Source organism: Sylvia atricapilla, chromosome 4, assembly GCF_009819655.1.
Source record: "Sylvia atricapilla isolate bSylAtr1 chromosome 4, bSylAtr1.pri, whole genome shotgun sequence".
Taxonomy (NCBI): Eukaryota; Metazoa; Chordata; class Aves; order Passeriformes; family Sylviidae; genus Sylvia; species Sylvia atricapilla.
In genome coordinates this window covers 40559238-40583965 of record NC_089143.1, presented here as the reverse complement: position 1 = coordinate 40583965, position 24728 = coordinate 40559238, and the positions used below count along the sequence as shown (strand labels likewise).

The 24728-nt window shown below is 39.3% G+C and overlaps 1 protein-coding gene across 1 annotated transcript; it reads right to left on the bottom strand.

Annotated features, from left to right (window-relative positions):
• Positions 1-719: 719 nt before the first annotated feature.
• Positions 720-21113, bottom strand: NAF1 (nuclear assembly factor 1 ribonucleoprotein). Its single transcript, XM_066317636.1, has 9 exons — positions 20541-21113; positions 20348-20417; positions 18582-18714; positions 16605-16698; positions 13481-13563; positions 12378-12538; positions 8712-8763; positions 3945-4047; positions 720-1423 (listed from the first exon to the last, which is right to left on the bottom strand). Exons 1-9 carry the CDS (start codon positions 21106-21108, stop codon positions 993-995), a joined length of 1695 nt encoding a protein of 564 aa, XP_066173733.1. The 5' UTR covers positions 21109-21113; the 3' UTR covers positions 720-992.
• Positions 21114-24728: the final 3615 nt, after the last annotated feature.

The window sequence follows — 24728 nt, the reverse complement described above, 5'->3', positions numbered from 1 at the left end:
CACCACGCCCCCCCCCCCCCCGCCCCCCGAAACAAGCTGGGAGAATGGATGAACTTCATAATTTCAGAGGAGACAGTCTAGACTGTAATCAAACAGCAATCTAAATTTACAAATTTAAACTAGGGAGTTCTGAAATGGCTTTCTCTCTCTGACAGACCTGATGACTTCTTCCTGCAAAGGGTGATTGCACACTCCAGTAGTATTTATGAGCATCTCTGCATGAAGAGCTAGAGAAGCTAGAGACAAGCTAGAGAAATTATGCTGGTTTTAAATTATGCAACACATCCCATGAATAGGTTGGTCTTCTGAAACCATTGCAGAACACTGAACATGACACGTCAAGTCAGCTGCTGGTCCAAATTCAGATCTAGCTACTCCAGATATTTAAAAAAAATAACCATCCAGATACAGTCTTTCAGTTAATATGAAATCAGTGAAGTACTGAAAGCTGGAGAGTGTTTATGCCTTATATACAGTGGAAAACCTAGTTTTAGAACTCTAGGAACCTCGAAATTTAGAGGTCAGATTTTCAGTTCCCAGGTAGGGTTCAAAATTTGCAGACATTGAGAAAAATGCTTTAGCACAGTAATACACCACCATTCTAAAAATATTAAAATATAGTCTATGTGAAATACCCTCATTAATACTTAACAGTAGTTACGTAAACTCTTATATTTATTACAAAATAGATTTCCATCACTACATACCACTCTCTAAAAAGTCTTTTATTTATCATCTTAAAGTAGCAGATATTATAAAAATAAACCATCACTTATTATTCAGTTATACTTTTATCATATAAATCTCTTTTGGAAACAAAAAACTTACGTAGAAAAAAACAATTTACTACAGATGTCCCACAAAGCACAAAACCCTGCATTTAGTTCTACCACTGCAGTAAAAGAAAGCATCTCCAAAATAAGGGAATGCAGTCCTGGCAGGCTGCTCTTTCTCCCTGCAAACTGCAGCGCTCTACATGGACACACGGAATCTCAGTAAGGCCTGAACTGAGGAGGATAGCTCTCTGGAGGAGGCGGTGGTGGCGGCGGTGGCGGCGGCGGCGGTGGTGGCAGGAATGAGTAGGCTGAATTGTACATGTTTGGGCCTGTCCACATCATATGCATATGTGAAGGCGGAGGGTGGAATTGATGCCCATTAGTGACATAGCCAAAATCTGGAGGAGGAAAGGCATACTGTTGCATCATTGGATTTTCTCTTCTATAAGGTGGTGGAAACACTGGTGATTCCTGGTATATCCTCCTGTCTGAAGAGTACGGCTGTGGTGGTCTTACTGTTGGTCTGAAAAACCGTTGAGGACCTGATGGAGGAGGAAATTGATCCCAGGAGAACCCTCTGCCTCGGTATCCCCTTGAAAAGCTTGGAGCAGGCTGCTGCACTGAGTGATGAATTTCTTTATTCTCACCTAAAGAATAAACAAATATAAGAAACCACACACACAGCTGTAGTATTATTTTGGAAAGATCAAGTTTAGTCTTCACAAATCTTTCAAGCTGAAGTCAAGGAAATTTGAAAAGTAATCTTATCAACAAATAATACTGGCAACTAACACATGAAGAAATAAAATAATACCAGCAAATCTATGGTTTAGTAACTAATCTTGATTGATTGGAATAATATAAAAAGGATAATCGTGAGAGTTGCAAATTCAATTTTTAAAAAAGAAATTTCATCTTTCCCTCCAGACTTCTCATTTGTATAAATGGATCTCAGGGGCACACAAATTTTGAGTATTTTGGAAGCTTTTAAAACAAGATTTAAGACCAACACATTTTAAAACTAAAGATAAATCAACACTGCATTACACTAATGGGGTATCTAGCTTTCAGTCCCAAACAGGCATTACAGCACAGACATAGGGCACAAGTAATTATTCAAGCTCAAATAAATAAAATTAACTTACTCTATCAGAAAAAGGACACTCTGTACCTCTAGCCAATTAGCTTTCAGCATTCATGTTTCTAAGACAATTTTTTCCCTGTACAGCTCACTCTAAGCATATATTTAATGTTCATAATAAATATACTGCCCCTTTATATAAATATCATAGAAGTTTTAATGGGATTAGGACTATAAAATGAAAAGCACTGAAATACTAAAAATGCTCCAAAGAGCTGTTAAGATATTCAAAAAGCTGCAGAACTTAAACCCTCTGAAGGATTTTATGGCTGAGCAACAAGGTATTCAGGAATGAAACACCGCATAAAATCACTGAAATTTAAAAACCTGTGTGAATCTCATCCTTGGCACTAGATTACATAGCTTTTCAAAGGTGAAAATGCTTTCAAGTCTGGAAAGGTACTTGGACACCAGAATTCCGACTCATTTTAATAGGGGATTACGAGTTAAGATTCTTATGGTATAAGCAGGCCTCTTGGAAACTCTTGGAATGAGTATTTTCCTTCTTTCATCAAATACTGTAACAAGAGACAATTTTAATACACTCACGTAAATTCTCATCTGAGACCAACTTAGTGCCTTCATTTGTGACATACCATTGCTGTTGAATTCTACAGTCAGAAGAAATTGCATACAACTCCAATTTGTGCCATACTATTTACAAAAAATCCACAGCAAATCAAAACCTATCGCCCCTGACAGAGCGCAACAGTTTCCCCTGTTGTGTTCTCAGTTACGGAACATATTTCAGTAACAGCCTCAGCAAGCCCTAGGCAAAGGCAGGTCTGAAATAAGCTGGCAGAACCAAGATGTGGTGGAAAACACACATATGCTAGACTAACAGAAACCAGGAGAAAATAACCATGAGTAATGAACAGAAAGTACAGCACAATTCAGATCCATCTCTTAAGGTGGGAAAAAAAACCCTGTCAAAACCACAGGGCAAAAGCCAGTCCAAGAAAGATTATGGCTTTGATTGATACAAGGGAGAATTTTACTGTACAGAATTATTAAAGGACAGCTATTGATCTCCCATATCAAGAGGAAAGACTCTCAGTCAGGCACAGTGTGTATCACAGGTTTACAAAGGAAAAGCATCGAACTCACAGGAGTCTGAGAAATTCAAGGGGGGAAGCACCGCCATGCTACAAATTGCTGAAGCCATAAAAACACCTGGTAAGCAAGCAGTAGAAGAGGCTAAGGGGTGAGAGTTGAATTTAAATGGAGGGGTATAAAAAGCATGCAGCCAATGCAGACCAGTGAGAACAGAAAAAGAGGGATGCAATATGAATTATTCAACCAAAATGGCAATCAAAAATCGAAATTTTGTCAGTAGAGAGGCATGAAAGAAGTGAGATTTGGTTATGGTAAAAAGAGCACAGCTGCAAGCACGCACCTGGAACAGAAACGACAACAGCACGAGAAAGGAGAGTAAATAATTCATATTATGAAAATCCATATACAGCTTTGTTTATCTAATGACTGCATTAGGCAAACAGAAATGTTCTCAGCAGGCTACACAAGTAGGAGTTTTTTAGAGTTATTTAGAGTATTTGTACATCACGGATGAGGAAGAGCTTTCTGTTAGACAGAGGAGTAAATTCTCCATCTAAGACTTGTGTCTCCTTCCCTGATTGTCAAAGAAGTGGGTTTCCAAAAACTGCACATGGCCTTCCTCTGTCTCTTCCCAGCGTTCAAAGACTTTAGCTGAATCCCATCCAAATGGTGGCATCTGTTCAGAATCCTCACTGTCAACCAACACTGTCTTGAGACCCTTTGACTCTCCCCCTTTGACAACTGCTCTGCTGCTGTACCACTTCCCTTCCACAGGGTTTCCATTTCAACAGAACACAACTTAATTTTTCTTCTAAAACAACAAACATGGAATGTAGCCACAAATTCAAACTTAAGTTTGAAAAGTACTGAATTACTATTAACTGCATAAAAACTTAATCACTAAGATAGTTAAAAATGGGCATTCCAAACTTAGATTAACAGACAAAAGCATTCACATAGCATTCACTCACTTGATGGAAATGTTTCTGATCTGACTTTCTTCCTCCCTTGACTTGGAGGCTTTTTCTTCAGTTTTGCCTCTCTTTCTTTTTCATCATCACTGAAATCCAAAACCTGGTTAAAAAAAAAAAATCAGCTGGCTTCTCAGCAAGAAAACAAGAAAAAAGCTAACATTACAAAAATTTACCATAACACAATTGATGCATGACTCAGTTACCCTTTCTAATTTTCCTGAAAAGAGCAACATTCCAATGCTGAGAAGAAATGTTTGATTCCCTAGATGTTAGTAAGAAAAGGAAAGGAGCTGGCTGGTTACTGCCAAGAAAAAGTTTTCAAAGAACAACTGTAGATTAAATGAATTTAAAAATGAATTTTTAAAATGAATAAATATTAACTTGGCAACCAATACGTAATTTAGCAGTTAAAACTACATAAAAAAAATCTCTACTCTGAAACTGTCACTAAACTGGAATTTTCTGTAGTATATTTAATAGTACTTTCTGTTCAATTTGCAATAGCCATGTTATTCCAATAAGAAATTTTCAGCTTTGAGGAATGTTGTCATTTACAACAGATTCAATGTCCCTGCAACAAGTTCTTCTTGTTACTCAAGGTTTTGCTACCTTTTGAATCCTAACTTACATGACTTACATAAGTTATCATGGACACGGAAGAAATCTGTCAGCATCAGTTAGTTCTCTGAAAAACAGCTCACTCTTATGACTTAAAAGGGGTAGGATTTGTTCCCACCCTCCCCTTCGCAATTCTGAAAGCAGGAGCTTTGCTGCTTACTTGTATCTTTCTATCACATACACAGAGCAGAGCATGGATCTCAAAAACACTGCACCAAAACAGTGCTTAAAAAGCTTCATGAAAGTTAATTCTGAATACAACTATTTCTTCTACTACATAACTGGATGACATACACAAAAAAGCGACAAGAACTACAGCAAGACGATGTATACCACAAAGTAAAATCTTTCATGAACTCCTGCTTTTTCTAAGAACTCTAGTAGACCACCATATTCCAGTAGTGCAGAAATGATGAAAAGCAACAGGTACCTTTTAGTGCTACCTAATTTCCATGTAACATCCCATAGACGTCACCCCATAGAAAAACTGCAGGTATCTGCCGCTGCACACACAGATTACACTTTGACATCTTCTGGCCCCAAAGACAAAGCTAAGAGATTGTATTAGTGACTCTACAAATAAACTCAGCTAGTTAAGAGCCAAAGAAGGAACGCTTACCATATAACTAAAAGCAGCAAGTAGAAAGGCCTACCATGGATTAATTTAACACTCTTTAAAAAAGGAAGCTTCACATTATCACAAAAAGAAGTGACTCCAAAAACTGCAGTTTACTACAGGGGCTGGCCAGAAATGAGCTGCAATCTGAGGTCTCTAAAAGGGACTGGCTGTAAGAGATAATTTCAAGTATCAGTAGCACAAAATTTAATCTGCACCCCTGTCAACAGCTATTACCTCCACAGCAAAAGCTACTTTCTATCAGCTCATCAACTGTCACAGCTTGGGATAACATTGTATAAAGTCTAACTGCTAGAACTAACCAAAGATTATTCTAATTGAGCATTACAAGATGTTAGATGTGTTTTTTTCCAAAACAGGGCACACAGACAGATCATGCAGGCAGAAGAGTGCCCACCCTCATCATCAGTGACTTTTTTTCAAGCTTCCGTTTTTCCTTCCTGTCGCCCTGATCTTTTCAGCCTTCTGATGTTTACATTTTTGTACCGCAGTTTCTCAGGCACTGTAATAACAAAGTGATGTTTTCTCATTCCTTTCCGGAGAAAGGAAATTTGATGGACTTCTAGATTGACCAGTGGGGTCAGAGATGTTTCAACCTCACTGCCCAATCCCTGCTCAAACTCCAAAAACTATATAAATCAAAACTGAGAAATAAATGCCTCTCTTTCTGCCCTGACAATCTGACAGTTTGAGTGTATTCGTTCGTGTCCGTCTAGCGACACCTTCCTATAGTGAGGTACAGCAAATTTCAATTAAGAGAAATCCTTAAGAAAAAAAAAAACGAACTTTGGAAAAGGCAATGAATCTGTACACCTGCAGATTTGATCGACTGTACTCGGCCAACAAAATTTCATGGGTTCCTACAAATGCAAATTACGTATCTACAAGCTTATTTCCTGAACAGCTTTTAAAATATGACTAAAAAACAGAAGAGCTCATAATTAGCCAATAAGCCCACTTGGTATCATCATCACGAGAAAATTACTGAATCTAAGAAAGTTAAGACTAGCTCAAAGTCTCTAAGTACAGTCCTTCAAAGCTCTATGGATGACGTATCTATAGTCCAACTCTTCTAACTCTACAGCACTTCTAACTCTCAAATTGTGATTCTCTGTGAGATGCCTCTACAAGAAAGGAAGGCAATTTACAGTCAGAACTGACAGACAGGCATTCTTCGAGAAAAGTTAGCACCGCACAGCTCAGTTTTATTTACGGGAAACAAACATAGTATATCAAAATGCATCACCTTGACTCACTACCGTGGAAAAACCAACATTCCAAAGTTGACAGACTGATACATCACTACAGGACCTGTCTTTGAGCACCAAAAAGATCATGTGACCATATCTCTCCTTCAAGCCAGAACAACTATCCTGGGATAAGGACTGAGAATGAAAAATTTAACACTGTCCCCCAACAGTCACCCTTCTGGACAAGTACTCCAACAACAGGATGAGCAGGTTATTGGTGCAATGGGTGAAGAACTGCCTGAAGGGAAGAGTTCCTCAGGGCTCAGTTCCAGCGCCAGTTCTATTCAATGTATTTATCAATAATCTGGAGGCAGCATTTAGACACACCATGAACAAGTCTGGTGATGATCCCAAACTGCCACCACCTCTCTTGAGGGACAGAAGACCTTGCAGATGGATTGAGGTAGATTGAGGGCCTTGGTAATAATTAATGGGATCAAGTCTAATGAGTCCAAGTGCTGCACACCTAGGATGAAGTAACACCAGGACCAAGTCTGAACTGGGAGAGGAGTGGCTGGAGAGCAGCCCTGCCAAGAGGGATCTGGGGGTGCTGGGGAGCAGCAGCTCAGTGTGGGTCAGCAGGGTGTGCCCCAGAACCCAGAGGGCAAAACCCCATCCTGGGGTGCATCAAGCACAGCATGAGCAGACAACCAACAGAGGTGACAGCCTTGGGGGGCCTCACCCTGTGCAGTTCTGGGCCACACCATTCAAGAATGCCAATCTTTGGATATGCTGCAACCAGAGGAGGGAAACAAAGCTGGTGACAGCACTGGAAAGCATGTCCTGTGAAGAGCAGCTAAGGACTCTGGACCTGCCTCATTTGGTGCAAAGGAGTTCACTGCTCCCTATGGCTTCCTGAGGAAGGGAAGAGAGAGGTAATCTCTTCTACCTGCTATGCAGTAATAGCATGAGTAGGAAGGTTCAAAGCAGTACCAGGATGTTCAGACTGGAAATAATGAAGAATTTCTTTACTAAGAGGTGGTCAAACACGGGAAGAGACTTCTTAAAGAGGTAGCTGACACCATGACCCTGTCAGTACTTAACAGGCATTCAGACAATGCTTTTCACATGCTTCAGCTTATGCTTCAGCATCAGCCCTGACCTTGTCAGCCCTGACTGCTCTAAGTTCCTTCCAACTGGAATAGTCTACTCTAGTCTAGTCTGTTCTATTCCATCCTAAAAATCAGTAATAACACTGGAGAAACAAAACCAAACAGCACCATCTCCCACAAAAAAACCTCCAAACCCCACAAAACGTACCTTTCCTACCAAATTATAGAGTGAGAAGCATATATTACATAGCACAGAATTATGCTAAAAAGGCAAGCATCTGGAAGATTCAAAACAAGCAGACAGATCTCTTTAGAATACTATGGTAAACAAAAGGCTTCTAGGAATTTTAGCTACTTTGGATAAGATATGTTTAAAGTAGGAATTGCAAGGAAAAGTGATTCAACAGTTGTGATGTAAAACAAATCTCATGAAAACACCTCAATAAAACTACCAGCCTTGTGTTTCTTATTGAATACTCACAAAATGTATAGCTAGAGTGGAGTTAAAGACCACACACAGGAAGTCATTGAAGAACTTTTTACAGATCCTATAGCAAACAATGGCAATGGTAACAGTGAGCTCCTAATTCTACACGACCCTGTATGAAAGCCTTCTTTATGAAAGAAGCCTGTCTCCTCTTATGGAACTACTGTTTTATAACAGCAAATTGTAGGGAAAGCTTACTAACAAGTCATTCAAAGAATGCAACAGGGATGTCACGTCAATTTTGAAGAGAAGACAACTTACATGTCCAAGCAGTAACTTTGCAGAGTACTAATAAGCCTTTTAAGACAAGCAATTTTAAGACAATTGCTTGTGGCAAATTGAAGACAAAGCTGCAGTGAAATCATGACATGGACGGAAGTTCCCTAGGCAGACCCAAAATTGTCAGGGAAGGTAAAGGCACTGGAACCTAAAGTCAAACATTCAGGTTGTCAAACATGTTCTTGAAGAAGTAGAAGAACTGAAGATAACCATTTTGCCAACTGTAAAAACCAAGTAGAGAGACAGGTAGTACTCTCTACACTCGCTATGAGACCTCCAAGAAAAGCATGATTCTTTCTTTCAATGAAGAGGTACATTCAACACATCCCCATAAAAAGATAAGTTTGCTAATTACTTGCTCTGCACAGACTTTTTTCCACATATGACTTGTGTTATCAAAAATAATAAAACAAAACAAAACAAAAATTCCTGTATAGTTACTTCAGAAGGTGGTTCTTGGTCATTCTTCCAAGATGCATCTGAACCTTTTTCCCTAAAAGAAAAAAAAAACACAAGACAAAACACAAATTAGACAATCCAAATAGAGGAAGGTAAAGATAAAGGCTAACACTTTCTATAAGGTATCAGGTCGCCTGGAACAGGAGCTTCTTCTTTTCAGTGAGTTACTTGGGTTTTAATATTGTTAATAAGCAAACAGTAACTTATAGGTCAACTCAGGGCTTCATCGCACTTGAAAAATCCTCATAATTCAAATGATGACTGAACATTTCAGTCAAACATCCAGTTTGATACTAAGTTTTGGTCAATATTCTCTAAACAAATCCTTTTGAATCTTAATTGCTTTGAACCTGAACTGCAGTAGTTCACTGCAACTTTCTTATGTTGTTGACTACAATCACAAGCAGTCTTATTCTTCTGGTTTCAGAACATGTATCTTCAGTTAAAAAGAACAATGAACTCATTCAGTAGGACACAGGCTTTCAGCATAACTACAGTAAAGTAAATTCAGAACCAAAAGACCCTCAGTGCTTGGCTCACAATTTTATTAAGACACTGTTGGCTAGATAACTAGGTTCCACCTTTTATTTTGTTGTAAACACAAAATTAAAATGCAAGGCAAAAGACATTTAAATAAGCAAAATCTCAATTGTCTTGCCTGACAAGCACCAAAATAAACCTGGATTAGTCTAATTTATTTAACTCACTGCAAAGCCCTTCACTAAAAATCAAGTAACTTCTCTGATTAGCAAAGAATTTGTGAAACAGATTTATATTACACTGCCAGTAGTCTGTTGAAGGTTTTTTCAAGCTGCTATCAAATTTAGTGTTTTGGTCTGAAATGTCAAGGTACAGTCGTTATCTATGCAGAAAAATTGCACAGAACAGTGCAACACTGAAAATTCTTACTCACTAAATGGAACCACACAGTTAAAAATATCAACCTCTTCAGCATGAAACACCTTCAGTCAGTGTTCTAATAACCAAGGGGTTTTTACGTATTCATCAAGTCAGCCACAACCAAGTAGCAGTAACTACAAAAAATTAAGTAACCATTGGCATCAGTAGTCTGGACTTCAGAGGTCCTTAGTCACGCCCATGAGAGCACTGGCAAGTCATCTGGAGGTAGACAGCGCCTCAACCCCTAACCATAAAACTGAAGTTCAACTTCTAAGTGTTCTTTTGAGACTACAAATAAAAAGGAAGGCAAAGAAGACATTTTAAAGTTCAATTAGAAAAAAACATTACAGGGAGAAATGTAAGATAAGGACTCCATACAAGGAGTTTCCCAGCTGGAGAAAACTTTTTTTATTATTATGAACTGAACTGTTTCTTCCTTTTATCTTGTTGTTTTGGAGCAACACATGCCTGCCAGAAATACCAAAGCACAAAAGAATCGCCAAGACCTGTGGCCATTCAGCAATATGTAACATCTCTGACTGTAAACTTGAAATCTTTCAAGGTCAGGCAGCTTATCTCACTCTCCCAAAGCAGCCTCCCTCACTTCAGCAAACAAAAAATGCTTTTCGTGCTCCGAGGTATTTAATATCTTCTACAAAGAACAATCTAGTAATTCTTTGATTTGTGAAGTCACATACTGTAAGATCTTGAAGTCTAACAAAAGGTCATTCAGAAGAATCATGAAAATATATGAGCTTTTTTAGAACGGGGTTTCAGGCAATACAACATGACTATCTTGAGCAATAAATCATTTCGCATTCTAAAAGTTTCACACTACACTTTCTCTTATTTTTCTATAAAGTGTAAGGCTCATTCATAGCACTGCAACTAGATTGCATTTCAGATTTCAGGAAAAGCTTCAAACTCAGTTTCTTTAAGACCTTAATCTTTATTCCTTTCCTTTTCAAAAACCATCACAGTTCTGGATGGCAGTTTTAAAACTTTAAGCCTGTAATACTCCACAATCTGCTCTGCACATAGTCAAACCAAGAAAAAATGGAAAATAAAAATTATCGGTTATCAAATTTGCCATCTACTAAGGTCTAAAAGTCTTCTAGTGGATCAGTGGCCAAAGCTTGACTTTTCTACTATCTATGTCACATTCTTGTAGCATTAAGGTTTCTTCATACAGCATTATAGCACAAGTCAGAAATCAGAAATTCTTCATCCATTTTTAATGAAACTTACTTAGTGAAAAGGCAGCTACAACCAATAGCAAGAAATTTTACTGACAAAACCCAGAAATAAAATATTGTTTCAGTGTATTGTAACTCAAGCCCCACTACTCATCCTACTCAAGACAAGAAACAATGTCTGAAGCACTGTTCATCTGTGCTGGCAAGCCATGAACATCTGAAGTAACTTGCCTCGGTTTCAAGTTTTTACCACCCATGACAGTGAAGTACTACCAAATGAAAAATGGTTTCTCAAACTATTTCCAAAGCATGAAACAAAGTAAAACACGAGTCTCTCATCTCAGATGCTGAGTACAGCACATGGTTATTGATGCAGCAAGCAGATGATTAAAGTCTGTGCAGTTACTGTGCTAAGCAACAAAGTTTAATAGCGCAAATCGAAGACCAGCTGGCATCAAAATGTTGCAGAAAAACAAACAAGCATCAGAGCAAGAAAGTTATCTATTTTGGTCCTCACTGAGGGGAAGAAAATATGCTTGTTGCTTGCACAGAAATGAGGAAGTTAAAAAAAAAAAAAAAAACAAAAACCAACAACCCACTCCTGCAAGTCTGGCTATGCTTTTGACTAAAGGAAAGAACTATTCAGTACGAATACTGGCACAGTTGTAATGAATGCAGACAATTAAACAACCCCTGAGAACTAACCCTAATAAAGAGAAACTAAGTCACTTGTGTGACAAAAGATATCTAACCTATAGTTATTTCAGATGATTGCTCATCAATATTTAGAACATTAATATCTAGCTGTCATTTATTGTTTTATTTCTTAGTCTGTGTCTTTGAGTACACTTCCTCTAAGGGAATCAAGCCCTACTTATTTATGCATGCCACCTTCCTCAGTCAGACTGGGATACACAAACACTACTGAGAAGTTTCTGAACATCACACTACATTGTCATTAAATCCCTCCTCCCTTGCAAATGGAGAGGGTAATTTTTATGTGGAATTGTTATCCTCCAAATGTGTAACAGATTTATTGATAATTACATCTCAATTCCGGTCCTGTAATATGAAATAAAAATAGTAAATTACTACAAACTTGCTCAGAATGCAAACAAGTTTATTATCAGTTCTGAAACTATACAAGACTTTGAAGAACAACAAAATCTGGAAAGTTAAGTTTGAGGAACTGTCTTACTTATGTACCTGTGTTAGAATTTGGAGGAAGTAGTATCAGTGAACTTTTCTGGTTGTATTTTAGTTAGCAGCACAAAAACAAAGCAAGCTTAGTATATTAGGTAGAATAAGAAACTAAACTTTAGTAATTACAGCACTCTAAAAGCTTGCTGTTTACAGCTACTCTTTATTGTTCTCAAAGGCGAAATAGTACAGTCTTGTTATTACAACATAGTTGATAATATCTAAGGGAAATACAAAGTTTAATGTTAGGCTTAGTGTTAGAGTTCCTCATTGAAGACTCAACTTCAATTCAACATTTTTAGCTATATAAAAAAAGCCATTATAACCAGATTAGAAAAGAAATCAGACTCACTGTTTTAGTTTCTCTGCAAATATATACTGGGTGAAGTCCTCCACTGATGGAGCAAAATACATGCTATCTTGCACATTAATACCTTTCTCTTTGATATGCTCAGAGTTGTTAAATCTTATCACATAAAATGGATGCGAAACAGGACCAAATATTTCAAATATCTGAAAGAAATAAAATTAAAATGTTTAAATAAACTACAAATAGATTAGTAATAGCAAATTTCACTGCAGACAATGATATTTAAGCAGTCCAATATACTTTCAAAATGCAGCATCAAATAAAAATTCCTTTCACACTAAAGTTTTATTACCAAATTTTGTTTGACAGTGTATTTCTCCAACTACTGTTTGTTATTATGTCGAAAAGTAAATTCTCACATCCTTAGTAATCCTTCCTTTTGTCAAATCTCTATTTTTCTGTGTCTGTTATGCTTTTGAGTCTCATAGCAGTTGGAACAATCTCCTGATCATTTTTTCCTCAAAGTTCATCTTAACAAGATGCCTTTACAACAGTTCCACAACTGTTCCCCAATTCCATGGAGAGCAGAGAATTTTGCCATGTTTTACAGAACATCTGCAATTCAGGCTAGGTTTGTTCCACTCACAGCTAGCAGTCAAAGATATTTCAGTAGTAATCATTGTCGATGGTGGCTTTCCTTCTACAGAAAGCAGAAAATTCAATGCAACAACTCTCTCAGCAAACATCCTTCACTGGCCTTACATCAGAACAGCACAGCACAGAAGAAAACATTCCCTAGTTTTCCTAAAACTTCACTAACCACTGCCCCTATCTGGCAGTAAAAGAGCACACAGTCTGTTATTCCAAGACAGCATACATCTGAAAGCAATCTCTTCAACTTCACGAGCACTCTCACCAAACACTGGAAACTCACCAGATATTGTAATTCTGTAAGGATGCAATTAATTTCAAGTTATGAATTCTTGAGATTAATAAACCAGGTGAATATAGCAAGAGTCAAAGGCACAAAGAAAAAGTATATACCAAGGAATTTTTTATTTAATTATCTTCAACTCTACTTTCTGGAGCACTAAAGAATGCTTCCAATTTTATATTAGAATAACAAGTTTTTATTTTACACCCACCTTTCCTACTGCTTGACGATCTTCTTTAAAAATTATGCTCTCCTCATTTACTGGAGGTAGGCCTCTCAGTGATTCAATTATTACTAAAATGGAAAGAAAAAAATAAATTACAGCTTTATACTTCAACAGCACGTAGTTACTTGCAGTTAAACTTAACAAACCACACCACTACCTGTCTACATAAGTTTATAGAGCTGCAACCAAATACTCTTGCACACATTCAGAAATACTTAGAAGCACACACCCCTTCTCCAATGATGCACGAGTGGGAATACTTAAGATTGGTTACAGAATTATTGTTCTCTAGGGTAAAGAGAGAGAGAGTCCTAAGAATCACACCAAAACACAAAAGCTGTCTGGCAGTTCAGTCACAGTAGCAACTGAGGTGCTCATACATGCATATACACAATCTCATACATTCTGCAATTTAATGCCATAGAAGTCTCACAGTACATTTGGGCCTAATGATGATTAAACTTCTCTACCTATAAAACAACAGAATGCTCAATTAAGCATTCTCAATGCCTGTCCATCAGCAAATAAAGCCACTCAAGTACAGTGCCACTCAGACCCTAACTAAAGCTCAAGATCAGCACTGATGAACTTACATAAAAGCACTTTCAGCAATCAACATGTCATCAAACTGTAAGTTACTGCTACTACTGCAATCTGCAAAAACCTTAACATGCCAAAGAAGGATATGACAATTCTACAGGCTTAAGAGTTCACAGAATTCCAACAGAATTTGTGAAATCAATTTCTTTTGTGCCTACCTTTAAGATATACAGTGAAAATACCCAATGTGTTGTTTAAAGCTCATGAGAAATATACCTTAGAAAAAAACAACAACCAAAAAAAAAAACCACCAAAAATCCCCAAACATCAAAACAAAAAAATATTGTGTACAAAAACCACACCAAAAACACTCTGATCATGGTCTCAACTTGATTCACCACACGTAGCCTGTAGTAGGCTAAGGAAAATATATTTTGAAAATGTCTAACATACCAGTCCTGTGAAACTCAGGAGAGACATGACCACCTCCAGCCTGTTTCACCGACAGCTTCCCCTACCTCAACCCAGCCTAAATTATCAGCTTCTACTTTTGTAGGGCCCAAAGTTCAGCCCCAAGGGAAGTTTCTCACATACACCAAAGCTGTTTAGCTTCCAGGCCCCAACCCACACAGTGAATTTTTCTCTTCTCTGTAAGTACCTTGAAGCAAAACACAGCAAAAGTTTTGTTAAATTCTGGTACACACTGACAAGTTCACAGAATGTACTGTCATTTTGCTTTTAGCTACTGCACAGCAAGCATTAATCTACACTGTTCTAGCCTCAAATTTACCTCACAGGATGAAATTTCCACTTACAAGTATCACTCACTCACTGCAGACTGATGAACTTAGAAGCTTGCTACAGAGAACAGCAGAGACAGACATCAAAGGGACAGAAAAAGAAAACTGATTGTTGCGTCAGAATAATATTTGTGGCATCCAAATGAGAAATCAATTCCCCTCAGACTAGATACAAACCTAGTACACAGAGGTATCAATTTAGTTCAAAAATCAAAAAACAATCCCCAATTAGCTGGCATCCCTAATACAGCCACAAGTTGAAATTGAGGCCTGTTTTCAGAAGAACTGAAAAAAACCTAAAATGTGGAGAAAGAGAAGTCTTAATGGAAGGTTGCAAAGGCAAAAAAATAATCACAGATATCCAGGGGGTTTATGCCATTCATATGGTTTTATTTCATTATGATTATTAGCTTGTTTTCTAACTTTCAGCAACGAATCTAATTCAACACTTTATACATGTACATTACATAAATTAACGTACATGTGCATTACATAAAGTAGGATGCAGCCTAAAGAATTCACCTACCAGTAAACTGGTATTTGAAAAGATTATACTCACCAGTGAGGATTAAAATTAAGAATGGTTTTCAAAACAGCAGTCTTTAAAACAGTTTTGGTTTACCCTCACATTTTAAAACCAAAAATAAGAGTAATAGCAAGTATATGATTCAATTTTTTAAGACAAACTTGCTTTTAAACCAGTTTTGCTGAAGGCAGCCTTCTTGAAGCCCCCACTATTATCCATCAGCAAGAAAGGGCAAAGTAGAGAAGAACCAAATTACTACCTCACACACCCTCCACTCAGCTACCCACAAATGGAATTAAATCTCACTCCAATAAAATAATGTAGAAGAATTGCCTGCATTACCTGAAGTCCTTTAACAGAAAAAATAATAGCAAAAGTTGTTTACTTTTTTTCTGTACTACATTCAGCATAAATACTTTAACTTCAAAATTGAACTCAATTTCTAATTTTCATAAACAAATAGTTTCAAATGCAGATCAAGCAGAATGGAACACTTGACTTAGCTTAAATACAAGCATACTGTGGGTGTTTTAGCAATATGAGCTTTAGCAAAACTTTGATTTCATTTATCAAATAGTGAGGTCCCAAACTGATCTGAAAAGATCCCTAAATCTCTATGCCTGCAGTTAAGCTCAGATCCATTCAGTATCTCAATCCCATTAGGTTTACCCTCCACCTATAAATCATGTTAGGCACACCATCCTCTGACTGCTGACACAGGCAGCTTTCATTTGCTCAAGGTGCCAGAAGTGGAATGAATAAAGATATAAATAAATAAAAGAACTTGCACTCTTAAAGAAACAAGTCTTTTTCCTGCCCTCATATATTAACAAGCAAGCACTTGGGACTGCATTGTACTGCATCTGTGCTTTCAGTTATACAGCTCCTATATATATAGGGATTATTCAAAAGTAGCATATACAACTAGAAGATTTTCCTAAAACACTTAAAATACAATTAACTGCGGCCAGTATCAATATAAAACCATGATACACTGTAGAAAAAGGTTTTAATTAAAAAATTAAACATGCAAATCACATAGAAAAACACGCATATAAGCCAAATGAAAAGTAATTCAACACAAATGTCATCTGTTTGTTTGAATTCCAATTCAGCAACCTGCTACCCGCAGAAATATGACACTGCAGGACTGACACTTGGAAGAAACAGCTGGGAACACAATTCATGCAGAGATATACAGAAATTATAATAATTAAAAACAAAGCAAACATATTTTGCCTACCTAGCTGCTCAATGATGCTGGAAACTGTCCCAAAGAGCTTCAGTTCAACATTATCTGGAAGAATTATTGTTAAGTCTTCAACAGGAGGCAGTTTCTGCAAACATCAAGGCAGTGTTTAGAATATAATATCACACAAAGGCACTTATCACTTTGTCACTGCAGAAACTTGAAAGTTTGGAAAAATGCCCTGGCATTTTGAAGATTTTATTTTTTAAAAATCTAGTTTGATTTGCCTCTTTCAGAATCATCCCCCTCATCTTGGGGGGATCAATCACCTTTGAGGACATCTCTTCTACAGATATGCTACTCTACATATTTCCATCACAACTACAGCAGAAGCCAATTTTATTTAACTGGAGAAAACCAGGCATTTCATCCAAGCTTGACATACAACATAATAATTAAACAATCAGAATAAGACCACTTGCAACAACATTCAATGCAAGCTAGAAGAAAAATATACACAGCAAGAGGTAATATAGTATAAAATACACCATATGTGTATCATCTGATTTTAAAGAATGGAGTCTGTCCACTTATGTCATGACTTAGATCATTATAGAAGATACAAACATCACAATTCGTACAAAGAGAATTATTTCTAACATTTGGTACAAGAGGATAACTAGAGATGAGAGAGAACACAAAAAAAAAAACTTCAGATACAAATATGAGTACTACACAATATTCAAATCAGGCTTTTTCCTCAGCTATAAGTATCAAAATCTATTATCAAAGACTGATTAATACCAAGTTCACCATTTGCATCCGATTTCCTCATAAACTAAGATTTTTATGTATATACAATGTTGTTGGGAATTCAGTAAAGACTTTATAAAATACAAGGCAACTAGAGTAAGCATTATCTTCAAGTTCAACACCCTGTAAATTCTGAGAGTTCAAATCTTAGCACTGAACTGCTCTTTTAAAGGCCACAACTAGAAATAATAACCCACACAAAACCAGAAAAATCTTATCCTGGTTTATCCACACTTTACCGATAATCTTCACTCTAATGAAAGTGTTTGGCAAAGGCTTATAGAGCTACACAAAGACCAAAAAAGCCCATGACTTTCCCAAATATTACACCATTAAGCACAAACGCGAATTCAGATAAAAATACCACACCCTTCTACCGGCCAGTGATTTTTCCAACATTAAATCAAATTCACTGCTAAGACTTAACTGAGTCACTTTTGGAAGAGCAATTCAAAGGCCAAAGACCAGCAGGAAGGTAAAATTCTGATCCTGTATCTCAAAATGGTACCTTCTGCCACACAACATACGGTACCTGCCAATCCTTGCTTCAAAGCAAGAAGTTTCTGAAACAGTTCCACTCACACTCCTTAATACATACACCTGAAAAACATGACTTCCTATGTATTAACTGTGGTGGGTTTTGCAGCAGTAAGTCAATTTTCTTCACAGTGGCTGTTATGGGGTTACATTTTAGATCTGTGCTGGAAACATTGCTGATAATATAGAAACGTTTTATTATTTCTATGCAGGGCTTACACAGAGCCTTTCCTGCCTCTCATGCCACCGCATCAGTGAGGAGGTGCAAAAGGAGTTGGGAGGGGTACAGCCAGGACAGCTGACCTGCACAGACCAAAGGAACATTCCATACCATGCAACATCACGCTTAGCATACAAAACTGGGTGAAAAAGGGGAATGAGGGAAATCTGGAGTGGTGGTGTTTTTATGCCCAAGCAACAGTTACATGTGATGAAGCCCAGCCCTCCTGGGGATGGCAGAACACTGGCCTGCCCATGGAAAGTGAGAAATTAATTTCTGGGTTTGCTTTGCTTGTGTGAGTGGCTTTTGCTTTACCTACTAAACTGTGTCTAGCTCAGCCTTGGAGTTGCTCTTTTACCATTCTGATTGTAGCCCACCTTGACACAGGAGGACTGACTTAAAACACAAATTTTTAGTTGGGTTAGTAGGAAACATTTTAAGAAATACCACATAATACTTACATCAATAGGCACCTCATCCTTTGTCCTAACACAGTAAGATCTGTTTTCCTTCTCATTTGGAAGATCATCTTCATCAGATAGTGCTGAAGATGAAGAGAAGAGTGTAGTTGATGAACTATCTGAATCTGTATCACTGAATATAAAAAAAAAAAACAAACGTGGGAGTTACAATACTGCCTTCTCAGAATCACTGTTCTTGTAAAATCCCAACATTACCATAACACTGAGTGAAAGTTAAGAAAATACTTATTCCAAGCAATGCATCTTACACAATGAAGGGGAAAAAATTCTAATTTTTGTAAATAAAAGGGATTAGTTTTGTAATTTATGTCCTGTGCAAATCCACCAGAAATCATTCAGAGTAATTCAATATTTCTCACTGTCACGTGTGTAAGAGATGCTTATTATCTTAGACTCTTAATATTTCAAGTAAAGAGTGGAGTAAGAAATCAGTCCTTATTCATCTCAACACGTTAGTTTTAGAAAATGTAAAAGTTCTTCAAGGGCTGCTGGAAGAAAAAAATGTGGAGCAACTGATCCTAGTAACTGAAAAAAACACAACACAAATCTCACAGAAAAAACACAGAGAGAACCAAACTGACGCAAAATAGCCCTTCTTACCTGAAGAAAAAAGAAAAACGCCTTTCTAGATTCTTGTAATACCACAGTCTCCCTCCCAAGTAAATGGATGGCTATTGTTTCTATCTTTATTCCAACAAAGGCTCATAGTAATGACAACAAGATAATAATAATTATATAATAAACTTATTGAAAGAGTCAAATATAGACTTCCTGGAACAACAGCAATATAGCAGAAAGACAAAAAGAAAATCAAACTATCAGTGGAGGTAGTTAAAAAAAAAACAAAACCAAAAATCCCTCAAAGACTGAGATACAAGACAGTTAAGTAAGCTGAAGTTATGAACATTTCATCTTAAGAGTTCATGAGCACAGCAGATTTGGGAAGTAAACAATACTAGACAAAGGTGAAGTTCCTGGAAGTCAGGAACTTCACTCTTCAGCACTTCATGATATTCAAGGAAAACTTTGGACCAATGTTCAACTTCTGAAGTCGAACTTAAATCACTTAACATAGTTAATGAAGCTTTGTATCTTTAAGAGGAGATTCTCAGACTTTATTTTAGCGTCCTCTAGTCAGAAGAAGCACATGGCCATCTTGCCGTATCGGCCCAATAAGAAAAAAGACTTGCCGCAACAACCAAAAGTGTGCAGACTTCTAACACTGCAACAGAGACCACATTTAACCTGTTACCTTTCACCAACTACACTGAACATCAAAGCACAGATGGAGCAAGTATATAAAAAAGGTTCCGAATGAGCTTTTCCACCGAGATGCCACGATCAGAGCATGTGGTACAGTGTGCAGACTCCCCACTTTGAAGCCCTACACTGAGGTTTCTCAGCAGTAGCGGCGGGTGTCCTGCCCCGAGAGCCGCAGGTGCACTCTGTGAGTACCAGGACAAGCCAGTGGGGTGGCCCAACACGCTCTCCAGGCCACAACCATCAAACTCATGCTCTCGTTAAATCCTACAGCCTTACACGCACTACTCGGGAGATGGAATTTAACAAACTCCTAGCAAAACGTAACTGAAAATTACACCTCTAATAGGACAGAACAAACTCCAGAGGATCACACACCGGGGCGGGAGGAGACGGCGGGCAGGCACACCGGGCTCTCAGCGCCAGCGGCCCGCGCCGCTGCCCAGGGCCTCGGTGAACAAGGGGAGCGCCGGGGCTGAACCCACCTGTCCGAGTCTGACGAGGACACGGCGGCGGGCGAGCGGGGCCAAGCGGGCGGGGGCAAAGGGGCCTGGGCTTCCCCACCGCCCTCCGCAGGATTCAGCACCTCCTCCTGGTCGGCCGACTGCTGCCCGCCCGGCGCCACGGCCAGGTTCTCCAGCTGCTCCTCCACATCCCGCTGTGCCTCCATTCCCGCACCAGGCGGTCCCGCGGCTGGGGGCAGAGGGGCCTGGGCTTCCCCATCGCCCTCCGAAGGACCCGGCACCTTCTCCGAGTCGGCCGCCCGCTGCCCGCCTGGCCCCACGGACAGGTTCTCCAGCTGCTCCATCACCTCCACCTGCACCTCCATTCCCGCACCAGGCGGTCCCGCGGGTGGGGGCAAAGGGGCCTGGGCTTCCCCACCGCCCTCCGCAGGATTCAGCACCTTCTCCGAGTCGGCCGACTGCTGCCCGCCCGGCGCCACGGCCAGGTTCTCCAGCTGCTCCACCACATCCCGCTGTGCCTCCATTCCCGGGTCCACCACCTCCCCCTGCACCTCCATTCCCGGGTCCACCACCTCCCCCTGCACCTCCATTCCCGCGCCAGGCGGTCCCACATCTTGGGGCAGAGTGGCCTGGGCTTCCCCACCGCCCTCCTCAGGACCTGGCACCTTCTCCGAGTCGGCCGCCCGCTGCCCGCCCGGCCCCACGGCCAGGTTCTCCAGCTGCTCCACCACCTCCCCCTGCACCTCCATTCCCGGGTCCACCACCGGCCCCTGCACCTCCATTCCCGAGTCCACCACCGCCCCCTGCGCCTCCATTCCCGGGTCCACCACCTCCCCCTGCGCCTCCATTCCCGCGCCACGCGACCCGCGGCACCGCCCCCGGCGCGCGCCACTTCCCGCAGCCGCGAGCCGCCCCCTGACGCATGCGCAGAAAGGCGGCGGGGTCGGGAGAGGGACGGGCCCGGCCATGAGGGGAGGGTCCGGCCTTGGGGAGGGAGGGTCCGGCCATTGAGGGGAGGGTCCGGCCTTGGGGAGGGCCCGGCCTTGAGGAGGGAGGGCGCGGCGCAGCGTCCGAGTAGCTTCGGGTGGCATAAATCTCGCGAGCGGGTTTGGTGTCTGTGGGGCCTGATTGAAACACAAAGCTAAAGCTCAATGCTGCTCTTGCTGAAGACCTGCTGGGATTAATTTTTCTGTTTCATAAATGCGCTGACAAGACACAGACTCATGTAATTAAAAATAAAAATATTTAAAAGCTTTATAATATCAAATTAGTATACTAATAGTAATTTGTAGTATTCTGACGTAGTGACCGTGTAATGATAATGGCTGTTTAATACTGCCAAGTTCTCCAAAACTTGAATGTCTATTTATGTTTTGGGTTCACCATAAATACTTAGCATTTTGGAGCCTGAGGTGATGTCTATCTTACACAAGTCGGGGTGGGGGAAGGACTCTTGGATCCAGGATCTGGCACATGTCCTGTCCCTAACCCATAGGAGAGAACACCTGACCACTCTCTGTGTGATTGGTGTCACGCAGATAAAGCTTTTCCTCACGACTGTAACTAGCAAAAAAAGCACCATGATTTCTCTTCAGCACAATTTATCCGTGGGAAATGCCAAAAGATATGCCAAAGACACACAGCATCAGGAGTTCACTGATGATGAACTGTTAGGGTGACACGTCCCTTTAACCCAGCCTCCAAAGTGTAGTTTGACAACTGTGTTCCTGGACCAACACTGTGTGTCCCTGATCATATCCCACTGTCCCTTTGACAGGATTCCAAATAGTCTTCATTACCAGGCAACAGAATACAGTATAGGACTGAGGAGGATAAATACATAAAAATACATAAATACTTGAAAAATTTGCCTGTGATAATGCTGGAAGTGCCAGAGAGGACTGGGATTTGAATATCTGATGGGGGCAAAGAATTATGTTTTCCACATAATGACCTTCCCCTCCAGCTCTGAGAGAACTGTGTGCCCCTCAGCTCAAATCGGCACCCAAACCATTTTATTCTTTTCCAGAATGTTCAAGCTATGTTGAACCCACTGTCACAAGAGTGTTTTGCTAGTACCCTTCACAGGCTGAAAGGAGCATCTAAAGGCAGAAGATTCATTCTCTGGTAGTTCCACTCTCCATTATGACACAGCAGATGCAACCAGCAGAACTTAATTTAGTAGGAAAGTAATATGTGTCCAAATTTGTATATAATATAATTCATCAGTACTTTTTTCACTTGTCTACAATTATGTACAGGTCAAGCAGAACAGGTACATTACAGGCATTTGATATTTTGCATTGTCATAAGCAAGAACCCTGTACAGGCTGTAGGTATAAACAGCAGCAGCAAACTCTCACTGCACAATTACTCAGAACACCTAGGGTGGGAATCATCCCCACCTTCAGTGATAACATTGGAATCCTGAGGTGAGTGTACATGGGAAGTGTGTTCTGAGTATTACTGACCTGTACTGCAAGCTCTTTAACAAAACAGATCTTTATAAAATCATGCAATTAATGTCAACAACAATTAGTTGCCAATTGCTTGGAGATTAAATATTGAACAATTATTAAAATGTTTTCTATTGCATCTCACTGGCAAATATATTTTAATCCCTAAGGATGTGACAGAAATGCAAGATGTATCCAATTAAACAATGAATAGAGGCAGAATCCTGCTAAAATCCAATTCTGCGAAACCAGGTTTTCATTTTAAAACTAAGCAAGGATGGTTTATTATTAGTCTGTTTTGGTTTGGGTTTTTGTTTGTTTGTTTGTTTGGGGTTTTTTTCATTTGTTTTGTCAGATGTATGTGAAATAGACTATAATACAAGATCTGTGAGTTTGTGTGAAAAAGTTGATCAGTGTGAATGGAAGGCAATATTTCCCCAAAGCAGACAAAACCCTTGAATCAGCCCAAACTTTTCCTAATAAAAGAAAAAATAATTAATGCCATATTATAGGATCGAATTGGTTGAATAAAATTAATTTTATTTGCTAAAGACACATGTCTTATAAATGTAAAAAGATATTCATGATCTCTGTTCCTATAAAAAGATATCAAGGTCTCTATGTTGAATTTATGTAAGTAAAATTCTTCAACTGTCTTATGAACTATGTCTTTTCTGCTTTTTAAAGTATTTTAGTAAGTGTTTTATAGCTTTACTCTGGCACATAGATTGTGTTATGACAGTTTCCTCTGTGTTTGTGCAGAACTGGCACCATCTTTCAAACAAAAAAGATACTTTATTTCATCTGAATGCTGCCACTTAGCCCTTTATATGTAAGATAGCATTGCTCTTGGAACAAGGATATTGAAAGGCTTGATGCAGAGTAAACATCGTCATCCACTCAGCAAAGGCATGCAGTAAATAATCTGCAACGTAACAGCATGAGCAAAGAGATGTTTTAGGAAAAGAAACATTTCAGAGATGAACACTTGAATCACAGTAGCTCCAACGCATGTTTTCAAGGTCTGAGCAGTAAAGAAGTGTCACTGCTGGGACTGGAATCTGACATCATCTGTCAAGGCTGGGATAAAAGGCACTGTAAGCCCTGTTTTCTGCCTCCAAGTCTTTGATGAAGCTCTTTGGAGGTACTGTTTCCTACATTTATTTCTTCATCTTTGCTGCTAACACAGGTGTGCATAATTGCTCCCATCGTACTTTTAAAGCTAAAGTGATGGCACTCAAACTTATTGCAATGTTTTATTGAATTTCTTTGGATGCAATAAAGGAGTCTGTTGTAGGAAATAGTTTCATCACGATACCTCTCCTGTACTTGAATGTGGAAAATAGGTTGGAGATTTCAGTGTGCTGCTTATTGTGTCTTGGGAGGAAAAGGCACAAACAAGAAAGGAAGTAATGTTTTCATATTTTTAAAATATGAAAAAAACCAGCATTCACAGTGATATTTATCATTTATATATTTTATCCTTCCATATTCTAATGACTATACACAGTGATATCACTATATCACTGTACTATAGGCAGTATAAACAGCTGGTGAGCCAGTTTATACAATATTTTTTGTATCAATAAAGTTATTAATGCTGTCTCCCATAGGATCCCTCTGGACTAAGTGTCCATCACACACCCAGATAAACGTGTCATACAAAGGGTGAGCAAGGTGGCTCGCGAGTTGGGTGCAAAGGTTCCTCATGAATGGTGTGCAGACTGGGGACCTGTCACTGAAGGGGTTCTTCAGGGTTCCATTGCAGGATAAGTGGTATTCAGTTTCTTCATTGACAACTTGGGCATGGAACTGTAAGGACTCTTAATTTTGCCTGTGATACTAAAATGGGAGAAACCATTGACTCCCTCAGAGAGGTCCTGCAGAGAGCCTCAGACAAATTAGAGGGCTGGGCAATCACCCACTGTATGAAGTTTAGAAACACA

Coding starts and splice junctions, on each gene's coding strand:
- NAF1 (XM_066317636.1), bottom strand. CDS start 21,108: ATGGAGGTGCAGGGGCCGGTGGTGGACCCGGGAATGGAGGTGCAGGGG. Junction 12,539..13,480: donor ATCGTCAAGCAGTAGGAAAG/GTGGGTGTAAAA, acceptor TATTTCTTTCAG/ATATTTGAAATATTTGGTCC. Junction 4,048..8,711: donor ACCAAGAACCACCTTCTGAA/GTAACTATACAG, acceptor TTTTTTAACCAG/GTTTTGGATTTCAGTGATGA.